Source organism: Lycium ferocissimum, chromosome 12 (assembly GCF_029784015.1).
Source record: "Lycium ferocissimum isolate CSIRO_LF1 chromosome 12, AGI_CSIRO_Lferr_CH_V1, whole genome shotgun sequence".
In the NCBI taxonomy this organism is placed as follows: Eukaryota; Viridiplantae; Streptophyta; class Magnoliopsida; order Solanales; family Solanaceae; genus Lycium; species Lycium ferocissimum.
Window position 1 is genome coordinate 51,704,540 of NC_081353.1, and position 13,258 is coordinate 51,717,797.

The 13,258-nt window shown below is 35.5% G+C and overlaps 2 protein-coding genes across 2 annotated transcripts; one reads left to right on the plus strand and one right to left on the minus strand.

The window, feature by feature from the left end:
* Positions 1 to 4,721: 4,721 nt before the first annotated feature.
* LOC132041163 (cytochrome P450 71AU50-like) lies at positions 4,722 to 6,493 on the plus strand. Its single transcript, XM_059431983.1, has 2 exons — positions 4,722 to 5,620; positions 5,700 to 6,493. Exons 1-2 carry the CDS (start codon positions 4,748 to 4,750, stop codon positions 6,309 to 6,311), a joined length of 1,485 nt encoding a protein of 494 aa, XP_059287966.1. The 5' UTR covers positions 4,722 to 4,747; the 3' UTR covers positions 6,312 to 6,493.
* A 2,166-nt stretch (positions 6,494 to 8,659) lies between these two features.
* Positions 8,660 to 11,741, minus strand: LOC132039435 (very-long-chain aldehyde decarbonylase CER1-like). The gene is made up of 8 exons (XM_059429917.1): positions 11,561 to 11,741; positions 10,997 to 11,195; positions 10,676 to 10,820; positions 10,240 to 10,347; positions 9,949 to 10,155; positions 9,748 to 9,837; positions 8,932 to 9,105; positions 8,660 to 8,842 (listed from the first exon to the last, which is right to left on the minus strand). The coding sequence occupies exons 1-8, from the start codon at positions 11,739 to 11,741 to the stop codon at positions 8,660 to 8,662; spliced, it is 1,287 nt and encodes a 428-aa protein (XP_059285900.1).
* Between the last annotated feature and the right edge of the window lie 1,517 nt (positions 11,742 to 13,258).

The window sequence follows — 13,258 nt, forward strand, 5'->3', positions numbered from 1 at the left end:
TGAGCATTTGAGAGTTCATCTTGATATTGTTCAAATGCACATGGAGGATTTTTGTGTTCATTCATCAAGCCATTTTGGAGACTAGTTTTCAAGTACTCCTCCATGGCTTTTTGTTTTTCATTTCCTCCTTTAAATAGGCATTCCATCATGAGCTTAAACTCTCCATTTTGACCAATCAACTTCTTCCACTTCCATATCCCAATCAATGTCACAACACAAAGTAGAATCGTGATAGTGGGGGTTTGGGGAAGGGAAGGACACATAAGCACAATTAGCCAAATGACTATTTTCACCTCCACATCTATCATATATGCTCCACACAAGGGTTCGCGATTGTGCGCACAACCCTCCCAGGGGAGACTTTAAAAAAGTTTGCCAAAAATAGGTCCTCCACAATAAGGACATGGGTTTTCAAAGTATGAACAACTACCATCCGATCGATTGTTCTCCGACAATGACGTTAAATTTATAACGTCCAAGTCCACTCCTCAAAAAGAAAGTGTACACAGTCGTCGCAATATAATTTATCCAACTATGAATAGGGGTCAAATCCACAGTGAACAATATAAAAGCGATTGAGAAAGTAAAGATTTATCACCAACTAAGCTAAGCCAAACACATTTTTAATATTTGGTTTTTAATTTAAAAACTAACAAAGACAAAACTAACCTAGATAGCAAGTAAGATGATCAATGGCCATAAGCATGGATACAAGGGAATTTACACTCAAGTAACGATCTAATATATTTTACGATTTTATAACTAAGGGCGAGTTTATGTTAATAGATCATGATTTCTAAAATCTCACTGAAAGTCTTCCAACCAAATCAATGAATTTTACTCTAAGCTTTTTCAAGCCTTAGAGTGTGATATTAGGCACAATCAATTTAACCTCAAGTTAACTATCATATTCCTAGCTCAAATTATTAGATGAGGTTTAAAGCTCCAAATCCTTGTTTATTAATCTTTCCTAACCTCAATTTTCCTCTTTCGAGCTCAAATAAAAGTAAATGGGTGAGTCCTGGGGTTAGCTAATCCCTTAAGAAGCATTGAAGAAACAAAGACCCACTTAATTAGTAATAAAAACTGTTCAATACATAAGCAAAATGAGAGATTTAATTCAACACTTGATAATGAATATTCTCATAAACAAGATTCAAGTGAGAGAATAAAATATAACACACTTAAATATGCAATATATAATAAGGAATTGAAGAAAGGATTAAGAGTTTGCTTATTAAAGTGCTCCAATGTTCTCTTCCAAAGTATTGGTTAAAGAATCCTAGCTTCCAAGACTTGGAAATATGGCCAAAGATGAAAGATATTTTGCCCTAAGCTTCACTTTTATAATTCCCAAATTTCCCAACTCAAACCATGATGAAAACAGCCAGTAAATTTCGAATTTGCAGATCTGATCCATTTTTGCATTTTTAGCCACTTTTTTCATTTTCTTCAATTTGGCTTCTTTTGACTTGTTTTTCACTTGGTTTCTCCCCGATCACTTCTCAATCTTATAAAACTTGTAAAATAGAATTAAACAACATTAGATGCACTATTTTCTCAATCAAACATAGCAAAAATCTAAGATTAAAAAAAAAAGATAAGTTGGTAAAATACCAGCTTATCAAGGGGTGGATTTGGGGGTTGGTGGTGGGTGTAGGGCATACAGGGGTAGGTTGGGGAATGCATTGGTATGTTTATATTAATCTAGAAAATATTTTCTCTCAAATTTTTATGAAATTTTTTTTCAATAGAAAAACATTTTTCCAGATCTTAAATGCAACAAACAAGAGAAAATAGGAAAACATTCTCTATCATGCCAAAATTTTATCCAGAAACCTATGGGCTAAAGGTATGAAATGCGCAGCAGATGTAACTAACAGGATGTCACTTTCTTCAAAGAACGTGAAATTTCCTCTATGAACTGATGTTTGGAGAAAAGCTAAGTGTCAAACATCTGACAGTTTTTGGCTTTATAGGTTATGTTTATATCCTTGATTCTAAAGGGAACAAGTTGGACGCCAAGGCAAGAAAATGCATTTTTGTTGGATATGACGAAAGAAAAAAGGGTTGGAAGTGCATGAATCCGAAAACTCATTGTTTCGTACCATTAGAATTCAGGTTAGACAGAGGAAAGCCTCTCAATCCGTATTTGAAGGCGAAGATGATCGATTCTTTTTTTCGAAGGGAATTAAAGCCTAAGGAGATAGGGCTCTTTCCAGACGAGCTGGTGTTCGATGGTGAACGAGAGATAGAGGAGCGCACTGTTCTAGGCCAATGGGTAGATCACTGGTTGCGATGGGTCTCTTGGTATCACACCTCGGCATGGAACATGTTCACAAGGATCTTGGCATGATGGAAGGCCTAGGAGTATCGTGGGAGCACGAGGGTGCATGTGGAAGAGTGGCCAAGACAATGCCAAGAACACGAGAGGCTGCAGTTGCATTGGGAGAGAGTTCTAAAATATTGAAGCATGGGGTTTCAAGCTTACCCATCACATATGTTTCTCTAGATAATACAACTATAGAGGAGCTAAGAGAAAGGGAGAGCTAGGAAATTCAACAACATGATATTAAGTAAGCAGATGATTTGTGTGGTTCACAAAGGCCAAAAAGAACTACTGTTAAGCCAGACTGCTACAAAGATGAAAATTTTATCAATACATATTCATGCCTCTTTGCAAGACATATTAATGACAGAAGGCCTTCATCATTTGAAGAAGCATGAGGAGTGGGGAAAATATATCTTCACCATAGTACGCCCAAAAGCTTCGTCTGAGTTCTTCCACGAATAGTTTGAGATAGCTTCCAAAAAATTACTTTAAGGGGGAGTGTGAAAAATTAAAGTTGACTTTTGGAGGAATAAATATCATAGATATTTAGAAAAAAATTCTAGAATGACCTAGTGTAGAATCTTGGAGATTATTATCTTGAAGAAATATCTAGGTATTCTAGAGCATTGCTAGAAATTAAGTTAACTAGATTTTTCTTGTAGATGTATCTAGAAAAATATCTAAAACCAAGCCGTTCAAGCCAATTCAAGAAATCTTCTTCCATAGCAATGTTCTCCTAACTTAGAGTATTCTTTATCCCTTCATAGCTTCCTCTTCTTTAATTGAATCTTCCAATCTTAGTTAACGATCTTTGATTAGCAGAAGGTTTTCCCGATTTATTTTTTCATCTGCTATTCTCTACAAAGGACCAATGGCGGAGCTAGGTTGGGGTTCATTCAAACCCCATTCGGCAAAAAGTTATACCATATATATAGCAGATATTGAACCCCCTTAGTTTCTTCGTGTATTTACCTTTTTATATTTTTGAACCTCCTTAATAAAATCTTGGGTCCGCCACCGCAAAGGACACTTCAAAGCTATAATAAGAAAGTAAAAACACAATGATGAGGTTAAAAATCTAAAAACTTGACATTGAAACATGTCCCGTTGTTCATTAAGCTTAGGTGAGCTTGGAAAAGAAATGAAATCATTTTTGGACATCTTTTACTCTTTGGGCTGCCAAAACAAAAGACAAGACAGTGAGCAATTAGTCTAACAAGCTAAGCATTCCGGTCAGATTGAGCTTCATATAAAATTGACTAAAGGGTTGAAATTTCGGACCATTCTGCCACTCTTTGTAACGTTTTATTAAATATTATTTAATTTACAAAAGAATGAATTGAACAAACCCAATTAAAATGATTACTCCATACTATAATAACATGAATTCAGACTTTTCAATGTTTATTGTACACGCTGTTTTCGTCTAATAGTGCATAAAATTATGGAACAAAGTAGCTGGTCCTGTCCCTTATTTAATGATATATATCTTCCATTGACCTTTTCTATATATATATTAGAAAGATGCTAAGGTTAAAGACAACTGGATCCTATAAATGACTACCAACTTATATAGAAAAGGTCAATGGAAGATATATATCATTAAATACGGGACAGGACCAGCTACTTGTTCCATAATTTTATGCACTATTAGATGAAAACAGCGTGTACAATAAACATTGAAAAGATATATATATTAGAAAGACGCTAAGGTTAAAGACAACTGGATCCTATAAATGACTACCAACGTATATAGAAAAGGTCAATAGAAGATATATATCATTAAATACGGGACAGGACCAACTACTTGTTCCATAATTTTATGCACTATTAGATGAAAACGGCGTGTACAATAAACATTGAAAAGTCTGAATTCATGTTATTATAGTATGGAGTGATCATTTTAATTGGGTTTGTTCAATTCATTCTTTTGTAAATTAAATAATATTTAATAAAACGTTACAAAGAGTGGCAGAATGGTCCGAAATTTCAACCCTTTAGTCAATTTTATATGAAGCTCAATCTGACCGGAATGCTTAGCTTGTTAGACTAATTGCTCACTTTCTTGTCTTTTGTTTTGGCAGCCCAAAGAGTACAAGATGTCCAAAAATGATTTCATTTCTTTTCCAAGCTCACCTAAGCTTAATGAACAACGGGACATGTTTCAATGTCAAGTTTTTAGATTTTTAACCTTATCATTGTGTTTTTACTTTTCAATGTATTGTACACGCCGTTTTCATCTAATAGAGCATAAAATTATGGAACAAGTAGCTGGTCCTGTGTATTTAATGATATATATCTTCTATTGACCTTTTCTATATACGTTGGTAGTCATTTATAGGATCCAGTTGTCTTTAACCTTAGCATCTTTCTAATATATATAAAAGGTTAGAAGTTTGGGAAGTCATATTAGCCATGGCTTTGATATGGGCAACACTAGTAGTAGTTTCTATTGCGTATGCCTTGTATGAGCTGCTAAATATCCAGACAAGAACAAAGTTTCCTCCAGGTCCAAGGGGGCTTCCCATTTTAGGACATCTTCATTTGTTAGGGAAAAATCCACACCAAGATTTACAAAAACTAGCGAAGATACATGGTCCAATTATGTATTTGCGACTAGGACTAGTACCTACAATTGTTGCATCGTCTGCTGATGCAGCCGAGAAAGTCCTCAAGACATATGATCATATTTTTGCTAGTAGGCCTCATAACGAGGCAGCTCAGCATTTGGCATATGGTCAGAAGAATTTGATATTTGCAAAGTATGGACCATATTGGCGCAACATGCGCAAATTGTGCACTCTGCACCTTTTGACTAATCAAAAGATCAATTCATTTCAATCCATGAGAAGGAAACAAGTTGAACTGATGATCAAATCACTTAAAAATGAAGCTTGTGATCGCCTTCTTGTTGATCTTAGTGCAAAGGTTGCGTCCTTGAATGCTGACTTGACTTGCTTGATGGTATTTGGAAAGAAGTACATGGACGATGATTTGGACAAGAGGGGATTTAAAGCTGTTATTCAAGAGGTTACGCATTTAGCTGCAACACCAAACCTTGGAGATTTTTTCCCCTTCCTTGGTGTAATTGATCTCCAGGGACTCACTCGCCGGCTCAAGAATCTTGCGAAGGTGTTTGATGAGTTTCTTGAGAAGATTATCGATGAACATGTCCAGTCTCATGACCAGAAGCAATCCAAAGACTTTGTCGACACCATGTTGGACATTATGCAATCAGGAGGGGCAGAATTTCAGCTTGACCGTAGCCATATAAAAGCTATCCTCTTCGTATGTTGTTTCATTGCTTTATATTATAAGCTCATCATACGATTAAATTTGTACGTACTAATTTCCTTTTCTTTAACAGGACATGCTTGTTGCAGCAGTGGACACTTCAGCAACATCAATAGATTGGATCCTAACAGAGCTTCTTCGGCATCCTGATGCGATGAAGAAACTCCAAAAAGAGTTGGAAGAAGTGGTAGGCCTTGAAAGAATGGTAAAAGAATCACATTTGGAGAAGTTGAAGTACTTAGACATGGTTGTAAAAGAGGGAATGAGGCTGCATTCCGTAGTGCCAGTAACACAACGTGAGGCGATGGAAGAATGTGTAGTTGATGGCTTCCACATACGGAAGGGATCCCGAATCATGATAAATCATTATGCAGTTCAGAGGGATCCAAATGTTTGGCCCGAGCCTGAGATGTTTTTGCCTGAAAGATTTGTTGGAAGCAATATAGATATTCGTGGACGTGACTTCCAACTTTTACCATTTAGCTCTGGCAGAAGAAGTTGTCCTGCAATGCAGTTGGGGATTATCACTGTCCGCCTTGTGGTGGCACAAATAGTGCATTGTTTTGATTGGGAGCTTCCAAATGATATGAAGCCTTGTGATTTGGACCTTGATGAGCACTTTGGGATAGTAACATGCAGAGAAAACCATTTAATGGCTATTCCTACTTATAGACTAAATGAATAATGAAAATCATTTTCGATATTGTAAACCTTATTTCGGGTCGTTACCTCATTAGGATGTGTAAGGTAAGGCCTACCCCCTCGCTTGTACTCTCCTTTGAGGATTTTATTAATAAAAAAAACCGCTAGACGCCTTGTCTGGTGGTATAAATTCACTGAAAAAATCGATGATTACAAGGAGTTAAATTATGTGGAATTTGTTTTTTTCGCAATCAAGTACTTAATGCATTTTTTTTTTTCTGAATAACCTGAATCAAAATCATACTCAATCCATAATCCATTCATTCGAATACAAAACAGTAAACATGAGCATAAGCTGATAATAGAACTTTTAACAGAAGAACCATACTATTACTAGGAGTTAGAACTAACTATAACAATGTATGAACACTTGATTATATATGACTTTCCCAGTAGCTTTCACTTGCCAGATCAGCATTGGAGCAAATGAACTATGTAGCACCCTAAGAGCTAGCTTGCTGCTCAGCTTCAGCATTCACTTTAGAAGACCTCTCAGAATCCTCAGATTTTTGCTGCTCCTCCATTAACAGTATTTGAAAGTTTGCACCGGAAGTTCTAGTAAGGATGTCTGAATGTAAGTATATCCAATAAAATCGGCATCTTTGGATGTTAACATGCCGGCGCACTGCTGAAATCACTGGAAATTCGCCGGCGAACTGCTTAAATCCGTGCATGGTGTCCTTGAAAACACCACGCGGATTCTTGAATCTTCAACTTAAATTTTCAAGGATGTTCAGTTAAGAAGGTACACTAACACTAATATATGTAGGGCTCGTTTGGTTTGAAGACAAGTTATGATAGGGTCAATTATGTTGGGATGACATTAGTTATGTAGGGATTAATTAGATTAGGATTAGTTACGTAGGTATTAGTTATGCAGGTATTATTTAATTGATTGTTTGGTATGTTATATTAAAAGTTATATGCATTGCATAATTTCTAAGAAAAACTGTTTGTTTATAAAAATACCCTCCACCTTATATAGTAGAAAAGAGATTTGAGGGACCTCAGGGTTATTTTTGTTATTTCATTGTTTTATCCTGGGATAACTAATCCTAGGATTGTTATTCCACATGAATAACTTATCTTGGTACTATTTTAATCCTGGGATACTTATCCCAGGATTAGTAACCAAACAATAAATACGGCAGTACTAAATGTTTATCCCAAGACTAATTTTTCTTATCTGATCCATCATACCAAATGACCCTGTACAGTTTAATTTGCTCTACACATCTTTTGTTATCTATCATTACAATACTGTGAAACATGATTGCTACAGACATCTTCTGTTTCAGGAATTGATTGAGCATTTAGATCAAGTAGAAAATGTAATAATTGTTGAATCAGAATGTGAGGAGAAAGTTGCATCCCATGGTCATTAAATTATGCAGAAATTGGCAGCAATTTTTTGTGTAAGCGACCAAAGGGAAGAGTCAATTATCTGTTTTGTTATTATACTGGAGGTACGTCCAGACTTCTCTTATGGTAAATATACTTTAAACCATATGTAACGACAGGTAGCTAAGAATCACGGACATGTTGAAAATTCAAAATTTAAGCATATAGAAAAGTCCAATTTAAATTTATGATGAGAAGATGTATCCGAATTCCACATGCTAACATTTAAGAAAGAATCATAGCTGAAGTCTTAATCATAAAGCAAAAAAAAAAATAAAAAAAATCCACCATTTGAATTAAATATGGTCTATATTTCCTGGGGAGTCTCTTTTGAAATTACTCTTTAATTTTACTCTCTTTGTCTCAATTTATGTGATACAGTTCAAATTTTGAGAGTTGAATTTATTTATTTTGACCGTGAATTCGAACATACAATCTGTAAGTTTTTTGAAAATTAATTCACATATTCAAAAACTACGTAAAAAATACTCCTTTTTTCCCAATTTAAGTGTCTTAGTTTTATTAGGCACAAAGTTTAAGAACTAAAAAGAGACTTTTAAATCTTGTGGTCCTAAATTACAGATGTGTGTAATGTAGTAAAATGTCTTTTGAATCTTGTGGTTTTAAACTTATCATGTAGGATGTTTGAATTGTCAACTTACTAAATATGAAAAGATGCACTTTTTTTGGGACATACCAAAAAGGAAAGTAAGGCGCTTAAATTGGGATGGGGGCGAGTACTTTAAGTCACAATAATTAACAACTTAAAATATTTAAAGGGCACCGCGGTCAAAGATTTTCTTATTTGACTCTCCAAATCCAAATTATATCACATAAATTGAGATAGAGGGAATAATAATATTACATTTTACAACTTCTAAGTGACCACTAATCCAAGCTATGATCTTAACAAAAATCATTCTCTATATTCTAGGTCTTGGATTCAGTAACAGAAGCCATGGTTAATGGGGAAAAACCATGATCAAGACTAGCTTTCCATACTTTGTCAATATCAAACATCATGTTACCACACTCATGCTCCTTCAAACCTTCAAAAGCGTGCAAAATTCCAGCTATCCTCCATGCACTCATCACTCTTCTTGGCAGCCAATTCTGAGATTATAATATAAAATCAATCGTCAATAAATTAAACAAGCAAAAGATGCAAAAAAATTAAGGATATTAAAATAATCTTTTCTAACCTCACAAGAGTCTACATTTTGGAGATGTTTTGGACTAATCATGGCTGGTGTATTCAAGTAGAAGCAATCGTTGCGAGCTTTTCTAGGTGGGAATTGTGAATAAGGAATAAATAATGTCCCTTTTGGTGCCTTCAATTGTTCATCTTCACTCAATCCATCATCTACTAGCCACGTCTGCAATATAACACTTCAAATCAATCAACAACCTCATTTTGGTTGTTTGTGGGGGATCATGGGTGAATTTTATTACTCCCTTTTTCAAAATTTATGTGACCCAATTTGGATTTCGGGAGCCAAACTTTGTTATTTTGACCGTAGATTCGGATATGGAATCTTTAAGTTTTTTGAAATAGAATTTACATATTTTGGAACTACGTAAAAAAAATTATAAGTCACAAGAATTGACAATTCAAAATATTTAAAATACATATAAGAAAATTATGGTAAAAAAAAAAAAATGTTTGAATCTCGAAATCCGAAAGGAACCACATAAATTGGGAGGGCGGGAGTAGTTAGGGGCCATAAATAAGAGGTCTCCACTTGCTTTAAGGGGCCCAGAAAAGTGGGGCCAAAACTAACAAATCCTGTCATGTTGGACCTGGTCCATGATATAGGGGAAAGGGAAGGAGAGATCCTTTTCTATTTGTCCCTTGTAAACTCTAAATAATTGTTGTGTTTGACAAAATGATATATCTTTGGGTTAGGGGAGTGATGGGAAGTTGGAAGGGAGTTGTTAATATATGAAATATCAAGTTTTAAAATGTTTTGGAATTAGATAAAACGGAATCTTGATTCACTTATAGGTTCTATATATACCTTTGAAGCATTTGCACTTTTCGACAAGACCAAATTAGTTGCAGCCTCAGGAGTAAACTTTGCTTTAAGTCTCGTGTATAACTTCCTCGTCTAACGTGACAACCTATATACGTATAAAGAATTTACAACGGACAGGAAATATTAAAGAGTACAACCATAATCAAAGGAGGAGATTAATAATAATTCAAAAGACTAATATACCCGAATTCCTCGTTGGCACAGGGCAAGGGCAACAGAGTAAGCGACTTTGGACAAACGACGACGCCCTTGAAGGATCACTTGGGAAGTTCCTTTAGGAATGGAGTTAAGAATCACAGCAACAACAAGGCTACTTCCATCTACCACTTTCACTTTCAACTGAGAATGCTTCCTTATGTAAACTTCACCATTGTCATTTAGCTTCTCTTCCTACAAAGTTAGTAACATTTTTCTATAAGTATCAACTTGTTAGACTCTCCCTCAAAATTAACTATTTAATTTAATTTTACTTGCCTGATTTAACAGTCCGAGGCTCAAAACCTTTACGCCTTTCTGATCTGCTTCCATGATGGCTTCCTCGATCAAGTTATTAATCCTCTCTCTTTGCCATGGGCTAGAGTACTATAACAAAATTAAGAATCAGGACAAATAATCTCTTTAACAATGGATAGGAAATGAACAAAAATTAACAATCTTGAATGATATAAATTACTTGTATGCGAAACTTTGGAATAGCCCAAGTTTGTAATTTGAGGTCCTTGAACAAATTCCTCTCAATAACAAATGTGTGACCATAAATCCAAGTAATCATTACTGACCATAGCGTGACGGGCCACATTAACCACAAATACCACTTAGAGGTGTTGTCATGAGGCTTCGAGGCCAAGGATGCAAATCCTAGTCGTAGATGATAGATGGATTGTGGAGTCGTTAGATGTGTAAGGTGCACCACATCAGGCACTTCAGCTTTCCTCTCAACTGACTTTTCATACAATTTGTCTGACGACTTATCCATTGTACCAAATATGTAATCATACATTGGCATGAAAAGAGAATAGTTGGTTCTGAATTGTGTGTGATGTAGTGAGTGGTACCTGTGCCATCGATACGTTGATATCATATTACTAATTAAAGCGCTTATCTTAAGAGTAACTATCTTGTACCTGATGTGATTATGTAAATATATTTTTTAATCATCCGAATGTAAAATTTAAACTCATTGAAGTAAAGGGCGAAGAAGATCACTCACGAGGGTGTATACATCAAGTACTTCAGAGGTGGGAACATAGAGAAGATCCACTTAGGAATGAGCTCAAAGTTGCAATGGCCCATGTTGTTCATGAAATCAATAAAGGTGGTGTAAGCAACAAATGAAGATATAGAAGTAGTCCCGGTGAATTCTGTTGCAATTGCTGGTATGGTAAAGAGGGCGTAATAAACTAGGACCTCAGCAAACGGATGAACAACAGCTGCCAAAATACAAATAGAAAAAATTGTTCGTAAATCGGTAACCGGATAGTGAAAATTTTCTTTACACGCACTACAATAAACAGAGGTTTTTATGGCGGCATTCAATGAAAAATTTATTATCAAATACGGTTTTTCTACCAAATGCCTTGACCGAACCAGCTCACAGAAAATGCATGGTGGGAAACGGGTTACCGTTGAAAGCGGCCCGAGAAAACTTTTAATTTTTTAATGTAGCAAAACACTACTACTTAGGTTTTCAAGCTTATATTTACCGTGGGAATTAGCCACTTGAATAATTTTAGTGGGAAAATAGTGATTTTAGTTGTGACGATCAATGTACATAATGAATTTGAAGAGGACTTACAAGTGATGGGCTCAGTAACAATGGAGGAGTGGTGATGAGAATGATAACGAGAATAGAGAAAATGGTGGTGTAGAGCTCTGTGAAACCAGTAATAGAGAAACTCCACAGGACCAATATGGATCAATGCAGTTATAATGATCCCATCAGTCCTCCATAGGGGCCAGTGATGAACCTGTTCCATCTTCAGGTATCCACTATAGTACAACAACCCACTAAATATGATATGATCATCCTATACAAATAACAACAAAGATAACTATGCCTCAGTCCCAAATTAGAAAAAATAAAAAAAGAGAGAGGTGGGGTGTGTGTGGGGGGAGGGAGGGGAGGGGGGTTTGGGGGGGGGGAGGGGGTTGGAGGAAGTAGGAGTGTATTTATGACCATCTGTCCTACTAGTTTATATGATCCTATTTCCGTTTCAGTCAGTTCCCTAAAATGATTATAATTTCTTCCTATTGTGGGTGGAAGAATTTGAAAGGAAGCATATATACTGTTTCTTTCTCTGTCAACTTGATCAAATTCGATGTTCTTATCAACGAACTGATTATTACCCTTCACAGTCCTGTAGCGAGATAAGGATATCCATATCTGGTTTTGAATCATTCGAGAGGTAAAGTGGGGTAGGTATAAAATGTCCTCTGGCTGAAGAAAGAGTATATGCTATGACACACAAATGGTGTCAATACCAAATACTTCATCCAAAAGCAAAAAAAAAAAAAAAAAAAAAAAAGTTTAGAAGAATTATATTCTGGAAATGAATAACTTCATGATTGATATAATTAAAAAAACAAGAAAACTTTATACTGAAGCATGAGAGATTTCAGAAAGAGTTTGCACCTTGAAGTTGCCAAGGTGTGTCATAGCCATTCTGTGAGAATGCCTAGTTTAGAAACCATGTTTTTGTTTTCTAAGTACTTTTTGTTTCCCCACTTGAGCTATATATAGTACATCTCTTATGTATATAGAGGTATTTCATGACTATTCACTTTTAATGATCCAAACAAGTACTGCGTAGTGGAAAGGGACCTTATTTTTTTGGGATAACATGCAGCTTCCTAGGGACAGAATTAGATACGAGATAAAGGCTAATTTCTTTTTAGTTAACCGTATAAGTCATTTGTTGGTGAGAATATGTAACAAATAGTGTTAAGCATTCTCTTTTTGACTGGATTGCGATCTGTGACGTGTATGTATACCAGAGGTAGAGTCTAGTCCCCCATGTTTTTTGTTCTTCATAAAATGGTATACAACACGTACCCCTATAGGTAGTCCTCAAATACCGCCTAAAGTTTTAAGAGATCGAATCTAGTAAGAAAATGAACGTGACACTGTGTTGCATTTTTTACGTACAAGTAAATATGTGGTGATTTTAGAAATCGGATGTCAGACGACAGAGTTATGATTAACCGTCAACTAATCTAAACTATCCAAATTATCTGTACAAGAGATGAAATTCAAGATTGTAGATTATAAACTAATTGAAGATAAAGATACAATTTGTGAACTTCAACAAAGAAAGAAATGGGTTTTTTATATTATCATCGACGAATGTCTGTGGTTGGTATTGGTTCACCAATCCTGCCGAGTTTTCGAACTATTTCCCTTTAATTCGAATTGCCTGGGTGATTGCTAATTTACTGTATTACTAACTCTCGTAGTATTCTCCCGAACTACTACTCGCCTATTCAAAAGCTCCGC